Below are 8,615 nucleotides of genomic sequence, written 5' to 3' on the forward strand. Positions count from 1 at the left end.
CCAGAGACAATGACAATGCGTCTGTGTTGCCAGAAAGAAAAGTTTTGAGATTCAGAAAAACAAGTTTTTCTATCCATTTCAGAGCTAAAAGCTTTAAGTTTCTCATAGTCGATTCATTCCAAGCACGAAAGCACAGTTTTTCGAACCATTTTCATAGATTACAGCTTTAAGTTTCTCATAGAAGCCGGCTTATAGATCGCCAGCTTCGGGAACTCTTTATTCTCATGTTCTTGTACCAATGAACGGGGAGGGTGGCTCTACATAGCGCCTGCTCATCTCATCCCCTCAAGTTTACCACCTTAGCTCTCAGATCTCTATCTCTCTTCTTAGCAAGAAGAAGGAAAAATAAAAACGAAAAAAGTTAACCATGAAAAGAAAAAATACCGGCAGAACACCACCGTGATCGACGAGGGAGACGAGACGACGACGTGGGCGATGAACATCTAGCAGCTCATTCCATTCCCTAGCGCAATCCGCCTCCTCTTTTTCGGTATAGTCGATCATCCTCAGAACTGTTCTCCCTCGAAGGTCTGCCCGTATTGCCAGTTGGAAGGCGCGGCATTGTTGGAGATGACCGTCTTGCCGCTACTGTCCGTCACCATGAAGGAGAGGCTCTGGCCGCCGAGCTGCGCGTTGGTCTGCCAGTTCTGGCCCCAGTTGCGGCTCATGGGGATCCATCCCGTCCCGGAGCCCTTGACGGACACGGCATGCACGTCCCCGGCACCGCCCACATTCGTGATGAGGATGAGGTTGAAGTAGGCGTGGCCGTTTACCGTGAAGTGGATCCCTCCTTTCCTCACGCAGCTCACCCTGCGAGAGAGGCAATCGCCCATGAGATCGCGGAAGAAACCCCGGAAGAAAGCAGCAAAACTTGGAAGATCCTGATGAGTTGAGCTCCAAGAACTTCGGAAGAACATAGAACGAAGAGGCAGCGACATACCTGCGGAAGTAGACGGGGATGATTCCACCGCGGTAGATTCCAATCTCCTCCCAGGCGGGCTGGGACATGTCGAAGTGCTTGAGGGGCTCGTTGCACCAGGAGCCGGGCGGGCAGAAGTTGGTGGCGGTGACGGTCACCGATCGGCCCGGGATGCACCACTGCGGGTCCGCCGCCGCGTCACATTTCACCTCGAAGCACGCGCCGCAGCTCAGCCCGTTGTTGTAGAGCGCCGAGCTCAGTGCCGCATTGTTGGTGCCGTAGCCCTGGCTGTAGAGATTGCCATAGCCGCAAGCTCCACCTGGACATGGCAAGATGGCATTCGTTTTAGATCACGAGAAAGAATTCTTGTGGATTGTATGCTAGATCTTTGCTGAGTGGGGTTGCTGGAATGGAAATGATCCGAGAGGGAGTAGTGTGATCTCTCTTCTTACCCATTGTTCCAGCGGCGTCGCTGCCTCCGTAGAATGTGGCGTGGCCGCTCTCCCACTGCGCCAGCGCGGAGCTGACGCCGGTGGCGAGAAAAAGCACCAGCAGTCCCATCGTCTCCCTGTTGGTGAGAAACCCCACTGAATCGATCAGCCCAAGAACATGACAGTGCCAAGAACAGAGCGTCACAAACAGAGCACCTACATTCTTGGAACAAGATTCCTTTTGATGGAGCGGTGGAAGCAGATGATGGTTGACGGCTAAATAGATGCGAGGAAGCCCTCTGTATCTTTCTCGCTCTCTGTCCCGGCCGGATCGCTCAATCAAGATCGCTGGCCAGAGATCTAGAGGAATTATAATCAAAGGAAGAGTATACCGTAGCCTGATTGACAAGGATAAAGAAGAGAAAAGAAGGCCGAGGAGGGGGAGATGAATGAGGGAAGAGGATTGATTTGAGAGGACGATGGTGATTTGGTCCCCAGGAGCTGGGCTTTTATATGGGGAGCGAGCAAGCAGAGATCATGTGTGGGTGTGAGAGAGGGAGAGTTTAAAAGTGTGTGGGCGTTTGTGTGAGGAGTGGCCCAATGTGTGTGCCAATGTGTGTGTGTGGTAGCTAGCGGACAACAGAGTAAGTTGCAAGGTCCACAAACGGTGCCTGACTCCCTGAAATTTGTAGATCAATTATGTCTGCTGGTACTTGGCCAATCCAATTGGGCGAAATTGGCAATCACTCGCTCGCGCCCAAGAACCCTAAATTCTACCAGGAGGAGGAAGAAGAAGGAAGAAGAAAAAATAACTACTATAAAGTCAGTGTGTAAAATCCTCTGCCAATGCAGGGGAGTGGTAATCTACAAAGAAGTAGAATCTTAAATTTTTGGCGGTCGTGGGTTTGAAAAGTTTTAAATTTCTGTCGGTCTGGCGCTCGAATCCTGGGAGGGATTTAGGGTTCTTCAATTGCTTAGGGATGGCGATGGCGATGGCGCCATGTGCGGCATTCAAATCGGTGCCTCCCCCTTTTGGTTGCAAGTTGGAATTGTTGGGCGCTGCCGCACTCTGGCCGCGCTGCCGCTGCTGGCGCTTTTGTTTGGTGCAAGGATTGATGGCGACAACAAATCCCACACCATTCTTCTACCGGGCGCGCTTTTAAAGGTGTGTGTGGCTTACCTTATCACCAGCGGCATTGGCATTGTCAAATGGTCATTGTTTGTTGCTCTGATCGGTCGATCTTCCTGCTGTTGCTCCTGTACTGTACTGTCTCCTCTCTCTTTTTTCGGTGTGTCGGTTCTGCAACTGATCCACAGTTGGTGCTTTTAATTTTTCCCAGCAGCATGTGCTGCGCTGCGGCGATTGAGATTGAGCTCATAGCGGAAACCCAGGAAGAAAAATCTCTCTCTCTCTCTCAATTGTTTTTCCGCTCTGTTGCATTGTTTTGTTTGTTCAAACGTCTTTTGCTCGGTCTTGTGTTCTTCGTCGACGCCATTAATTTCCTGCTACTCAGACTGTAGTAGAAGCGTGGTGTTACGTAGTCGGCATTGAAGAGATGCTTGTCGTTGGTTTTTTTTTTTTTTTTTTTCTTCTTCTTCTTTATTTTCCATGGTTGCCTCTCTGGGCAAACTTAAATGAAGCTTCCCGATTTGTTCCGGTTGACAATCAAGCTTGAGGTCCCTCTCTCTCTATCTCGCACTTCAATGCGAGGGCTGGGGCCGGGCCTGACTCTTTATCATGTTCGAGCATATGGCATGAACAGTCTAGTCTTGTCTTGCCTGTGTACAAGCCAGGGAAGAATAGAAAAATGGGGAAACCCCTGCAACTACCGTGGTACCACAAGAAACTCTTACGTACGTTGTGGTTCTTTTGTCAGGATTCTTTGTCCGTTGGTCACTGCGTCGTCTAATGCGTTTGCATTGGCTGGTCAATCTCATATTGTGTGCTTGAGCTAAGTGGATCACAAGAAAGTTCAGCGAAGACTCTTGTGTCACAAAAGGCGCGTGTTCTCTTGCAATCAAGTTGCAACGAGGCGGTTGGAAGGCTCCAATCGAGCAACGGCCAACTTGGTGTGTGTGTGTGTAAACTCTTCACCTATAAAACTATAGCGTACAAGGAGAGATGAGCCTGTGTGTATCATCGTCTCCGCCGAAGCTCAGCCTCTGCCTGCTTTTGGCTTGTGTGTGTTGTTTGGGAGGCACACGAGTCAGAGGGAGAAGAACGAAGAGAGATGTGAGTAAAATGAAAAGAGATCGGAGCTACGTGTTTTCTATCTAGCTGCAGCTCCTCGCATGCTAGGCCTTATAGTCTGGATCCAACATTAACAGTTTCTCATTTTGTTTTTCTCTTTCTCCTCTGCAGGGAACGCCTCACTGGAGCTTCTGCTGCTGTTATCGCATTAATGGTGATCGCAGTTCACACTGGAAAAGCAATCGCTCAGCAATGGACGGATGCACATGCAACTTTCTACGGTGGCAGCGATGCTTCAGGCACAATGGGTATGCACCTTGGGTTTTCCAAGTTTGTAAAACCTCTCATCCCTTTTCTAGCTTTATCTTTTAAAAACAATCTTCGTTACGACTTTGCAGGAGGTGCTTGCGGGTATGGCAACCTTTACAGCCAAGGATACGGCACCAACACGGCGGCATTGAGTACCGTGCTGTTCAATTCGGGCCTGAGCTGCGGTGCGTGCTTCGAGATTAAGTGCAACGCTGCAAAAGACCCGCAGTGGTGCCGAGCTGGAGCCTCCGTCACGGTGACAGCCACGAACTTCTGTCCTCCAAACTACGCTCAGGCCAACGATAATGGCGGCTGGTGCAATCCTCCCTTGGAGCACTTCGACATGGCCCAGCCAGCATGGGAACAGATTGGCATCTACCGAGGAGGAATTGTTCCCGTCCAATACAGAAGGTACTCTTCGCTTCTTTCATCCTTTTCTCGCTTTTCTTCTTTCTCTTTTTTACTTGGCTGTGCTATGCACGCACGTAGATTCTATTCTTTACTGATTTCTCTTTCTTTTCTGTATTGCAGGGTGAGCTGCGTGAAGAAGGGAGGGATCCACTTCACGCTCAACGGGAACAAATACTTCATGCTGGTGCTCGTGAGCAACGTTGGAGGGGCCGGGGACGTGCGAGCGGTGTCGATCAAGGGGCCGAGCGGCGACTGGCAGCCAATGTCGAGGAACTGGGGCCAAAACTGGCAGAGCGATAGCAGGCTCATCGGGCAGAGCCTCTCGTTCCGCGTCGTGACGAGTGACAATCGAGCGGTCACGTCGCTCAACGTCGCACCGGCGGGGTGGAGCTTTGGCCAGACTTTCAGTGGAGAACAGTTTTGAAAGGAAGGCTCTCTCTTTAGTTTTTGTCCTCTCCCGAGTTTGAGATGGAAACCTCGTGCCATCCATCGGGATTAAAGTATATAGAAATATTGATTTGCTATAAACAGAAAAAATAAAAGTGATGTTCATAATCTCAAAGTTGAGAATCATGCGAAATCCAAGGCTTGGGGCGAAGACGAGGCGCAGCTACTCAAGTGCACGCCATTGCGCCACCCAGCCTCGGTTTCTCCCCAAGAAGCTCTTCCGAAATATGTATGAATAAGACTAAGAAATTTTAAAGATCTTCATTTTTATGCTACATTTGAAGTTCTCCATCACGCACGCTACACAGTATGTAGCAAATTAGCTGACATCTCTTCAATAATCCCAATCCCGGGATGGAATTGTCCGCCGTCCGCACATCCCAAACAGTGTCGTCGTTGAGTCTAGGATCATAGCAAGTGTCGAGGAAGCCACCACAGTCTACGCTTGTAATTGGCCCTGTGCAAGTGACTGAGCAAAAGGAAAAGAAGAGGAGGAAGTAGTACCACATTATTTGTCGCGTGGGCTCACAAGAGATTTCGACCCGTGCAGATCTCATTGTTGGACTGTGCACTTGCCGAATAATAGAGCAAGTAAAGTTTCATTTTGGATTAGAGAAACGATCTAAGCTAGCTTTTTCAGCGCTTCAAAACACCAACAGCACGGACGAGTATAAACTTCCTGGTTTTGCTTCCCGCTGTGTTAGCAAAGTTTAAGCAAGCCTTCGTAGACCTTCAATCTCTCTTGGCTCCTTCATGGTTGGCAAACGCCGTGAGCAGCAACTGGTGCGCCTGTCAAGTCTTTCTTAAGGCAGAACGTCGATGAGCAGCAAGGATCTGATCTATGCTTATGGAATCTCGTCGAGATGAGGAAAATAAATAAATAACTAAATCTTTAGCAAACTTTAACAATCAACTTTTACACCCAGGGAAGCAGGGTGGAGAAGATCTTCCATCTAGCACTATACAAAACTGATGATCGCCAGCATCAGTCGTCCGTACGGCATTCTGAACTCGAGCTTTTTGAAGGTCTAAATTCTTGATTTCTTTTTCTTCGCCCTAAGATCCACCCGGATCTCACCTTGAGAAACTCGGGCACACTGTAGTACTTTTGAAGCTCGTTTTGATCAACAAGAAGCATCTTTGTGCGCTCCTTGTCCGTGAACTTGTACACGCCCCCCGCTAAAAAGAGAAAATTGAGCCTTGAAACCGATTCAAACCACAGAAAATGGTCTAAGCAGACGGCAAGATCGTGATTGTCCACAAGATCCACGTCCTGGTGCTTGGAGACAACAACCGGAACTCGAAGAACGCGGCAGACGGGGATTCTCATACTCAAGACAAAGGGGTATTCTCCCGTCTTGATTCTGCATCATGAATTATTAGCATATAAACAGTTCATGGGACTCGACAAAGAAACGCTTACACGTCACTGTGGGCACGTATGGCGTCCCATCTTTGACGTCGCTCAATATATGATGGAACACGCTCCTGAAAGCCAAGTGGTGACGCCTGTAGTGAAACGGCAGATGAGCAACAGAAAAACAAGGTTTTTGGTTTCAACTGACCAGAACTTGACGTCCCTCCTCGGTGTTTGAACAAGAAACATTGCAATCTGCAAAACGTAGTAATAGATCGGATGCAAAGACGTGAGGTTTGTACGAGGCTTACACTGGACTTTGCTGAAGGCGTAGTAGACAGGGAGAGTGGATTTGCAGAGCCAAAGCCTCGCGTGTGTTGCGCAGTCGAACAGTGCAAACAAGTGGGAGAGGAATGCCGACTGGGGAGGCCTTTGCGTGCAGAGACTAGCCAAAAGACCGCTCCCCTGCTCGTCGTGCATGGCGGACAACAGTGTCTTGCCCTGTCCGGAGCTAAGGCCACCCCAATTCGCGACTGATAACAGCGACCCCAGCCGAAAGTACTCTTCCCACTCTTTCTTGCCCAAAACCACACTCTCCCTCTTGTAGCAGTCCACCACTTCGTCCTCAAGGCAGCGCAACTCATTCACGCATCCAGACCCATCCTCGCGAGCCTCGATATGACTTCTAATAAAAACCAAAGCGGTGGCACAGTTTGGACCCTGCCCAAAGCAATTGAAGCTTAGTCGATCGATTCAGTCCGACATACCTCGACTCGACTTGGAAAGGAGCAAAAGTAATTCGAATGGATGATTTCTGTCACTACGTCAGTGACACTCGTGGACGTGGGCCTAAAGAAAGTTAGACATCGATACGATATCGAGGAAGTTTGCAAGCTTACCCGACTTGCATGGACTCGTATGGACTCGTCGTCCAAATCCTCTCCACCGTAGCAAATGCCGGAGAATCGTCCTCGAGGAAAGCAGATTCACCAAGGACCTGGCCGATCCAGACAAGACGCTGTAGATCATCGGAGCTTGTCTTATGGAGATGGGCTAGGCAGGCTTGGAACTCGGAGTGGTTGTTTGAGAGGCAGCGCGAGATGTAGAGCACGGCCAGCAGATTGAAGAGCTCTGCATCGTAGGCAAACGGGAGCCAGCAGTCTGATCTCCACACAGTCATGGCCTCGTGAGCGCACTCGGCCTCGCGGAGGTCCTCCTCGGCAAGGCTCACGATTCTTGACATACTCTCGTCCCCCAGCGCTGGAAAACGCACTTCCTGCTGCGCCTTTCGGAGATGGAGCAGCACAGCCCATTCGCCAGCTGATTTCCTACGCAGCCCCGACCTCGCATCCTTGCACTCCACCTCCAGAAGCTTCTCCATACTAATTTCTTAGGGTTTCGTTCTGATTGAGGTCATATATTTGGATATTCGTGGTATATTGGTTTTGCTTACAGAATTATCTTTTATTATACAATTTAAGCATACTCTTAAACTATTTCTTTGAAAACTGAGTATGCTATAATATGTAGTGAGAGCCTCTCATGACTCATTTTGAAAACCCTACAAATTCTTGCCCATACATCTTTGCGTTCCTCGTCATAATATGTGCCACCTGCTGCAATCGCCTTGACCATAGCATCGTCTATTTCACCAGCGCTGGCTCTCACGGCCCTTTGTAATCTGGGAGACTCTACCCACTTCTTAACGATTAGACACGTCTTCCTAGTCGCATCTGATGGAATGAAAATGCCTCCCTGGTTCTTGCTTATAGCAAGATTGGGGTGACTATTTAGAGCCATCTTGCCTGCACAAACAGCTTTAGTACGTAAACAGCAAATATAATTCATGTCACTCACACTCTTGTGTCCAAATTTTGCGATCAATGTCTAGAGCCAAATGATCCTCAAATATTAGCTGCGCAAAGCAACAAATGAAGAAATGAGAAACACATTCCAAAGGAAAAGAAAAAACCAAAGAGACTGCTCACGTGAACAATGTAGACGATCATGGCACCGACCGGGACATTGTTTCTCAGTTGTTTAGCGCCGCCGTCAAAGTAATGCTCCGGAACTGTGTACTGGAAGTTGAAGATCAAAAACTGCCCGCTCCATGCCAGCTCCCTTATCTCTCCCAGCTCGGATTGCGAGAAAGGGACCGCCCCATCCTGCCACTGCGCGTTCTTGCACAGCTGCGCGAAATGGCCGCTAAAATCTTTGCCGAAAACGGCAGCGGCGGCACGGTAGAGCTCGCGCTCTTCGCTGCTTCCTGCTGTTACCGACTGTGCGTGCTCCACGATCGACTTGCTCGTCGAGCACAGCGTCTGGAGCTCGGCATGGTCTCGCTTCCCCTTCCTTGTGAGTGTCCATGTGTAGAGCAGATGGCCGATTTGCAAGCTTGCATCCGTAAAGTCCATAAAGTATGAAACCTCGCGGGGCCTGTACCGGTAAACGAGCGAGCACCTTCGAACCCAGCGCTCCAGACTCACACGAATGCTTTCGTCCCACTCGACAGATTTGTGTGTCGCTACCTCCTGCACAAGAAAAGGACTA

At 49.5% G+C, this 8,615-nt stretch overlaps 3 protein-coding genes across 5 annotated transcripts in view; 1 reads left to right on the forward strand and 2 right to left on the reverse strand.

The window, feature by feature from the left end:
• Positions 1 to 116: 116 nt before the first annotated feature.
• Positions 117 to 2,110, reverse strand: LOC9651235 (expansin-A2). 2 transcript variants are annotated; one of them, XM_024673605.1, is made up of 4 exons: positions 1,571 to 2,109; positions 1,372 to 1,487; positions 941 to 1,238; positions 117 to 810 (listed from the first exon to the last, which is right to left on the reverse strand). In XM_024673605.1, coding segments are annotated over exons 1-4 (720 nt in total). In that variant the 5' UTR covers positions 1,573 to 2,109; the 3' UTR covers positions 117 to 506. The 2 variants fall into 2 exon arrangements, with proteins under 2 accessions (XP_024529373.1, XP_002969116.1); XM_002969070.2 differs by having other exon boundaries at positions 1,372 to 2,110.
• Positions 2,111 to 2,337: 227 nt separating this feature from the next.
• On the forward strand, positions 2,338 to 4,823 carry LOC9658883 (expansin-A2). 2 transcript variants are annotated; one of them, XM_002968768.2, is made up of 4 exons: positions 2,338 to 2,515; positions 3,713 to 3,849; positions 3,940 to 4,261; positions 4,382 to 4,823. In XM_002968768.2, the coding sequence occupies exons 2-4, from the start codon at positions 3,753 to 3,755 to the stop codon at positions 4,683 to 4,685; spliced, it is 723 nt and encodes a 240-aa protein (XP_002968814.1). In that variant the 5' UTR covers positions 2,338 to 2,515; positions 3,713 to 3,752; the 3' UTR covers positions 4,686 to 4,823. The 2 variants fall into 2 exon arrangements, with proteins under 2 accessions (XP_002968814.1, XP_024529372.1); XM_024673604.1 differs by lacking the exon at positions 2,338 to 2,515 and adding an exon at positions 3,467 to 3,583.
• Positions 4,824 to 7,533: 2,710 nt separating this feature from the next.
• The window catches only part of LOC9658884 (transcription initiation factor TFIID subunit 1), a 7,641-nt gene continuing 6,559 nt past the window's right edge, over positions 7,534 to 8,615 (reverse strand). The window contains exons 16-18 of the mRNA XM_024673626.1: positions 8,054 to 8,596; positions 7,923 to 7,980; positions 7,534 to 7,870 (exon numbers count right to left, since the gene is read on the reverse strand). Of these exons, the coding sequence (XP_024529394.1) occupies positions 7,554 to 7,870; positions 7,923 to 7,980; positions 8,054 to 8,596 (918 nt within the window). The 3' untranslated portion in view covers positions 7,534 to 7,553. The remainder of the gene's footprint in view (positions 7,871 to 7,922; positions 7,981 to 8,053; positions 8,597 to 8,615) is intronic.

Source organism: Selaginella moellendorffii, unplaced genomic scaffold (genome assembly GCF_000143415.4).
Source record: "Selaginella moellendorffii unplaced genomic scaffold, v1.0 SELMOscaffold_11, whole genome shotgun sequence".
NCBI classification, from domain to species: Eukaryota; Viridiplantae; Streptophyta; class Lycopodiopsida; order Selaginellales; family Selaginellaceae; genus Selaginella; species Selaginella moellendorffii.

Bases quoted from the DNA above. Each gene is read 5' to 3' on its own strand.
- LOC9651235 (XM_024673605.1), bottom strand. The intron at 1,239-1,371 runs GTAAGAAGAGAG...TGCCATGTCCAG, and splicing joins CGACGCCGCTGGAACAATGG to GTGGAGCTTGCGGCTATGGC. The intron at 811-940 runs GTATGTCGCTGC...CCTCTCTCGCAG, and splicing joins ATCCCCGTCTACTTCCGCAG to GGTGAGCTGCGTGAGGAAAG.
- LOC9658883 (XM_024673604.1), top strand. The intron at 3,850-3,939 runs GTATGCACCTTG...ACGACTTTGCAG, and splicing joins CGATGCTTCAGGCACAATGG to GAGGTGCTTGCGGGTATGGC. The intron at 4,262-4,381 runs GTACTCTTCGCT...TCTGTATTGCAG, and splicing joins GTTCCCGTCCAATACAGAAG to GGTGAGCTGCGTGAAGAAGG.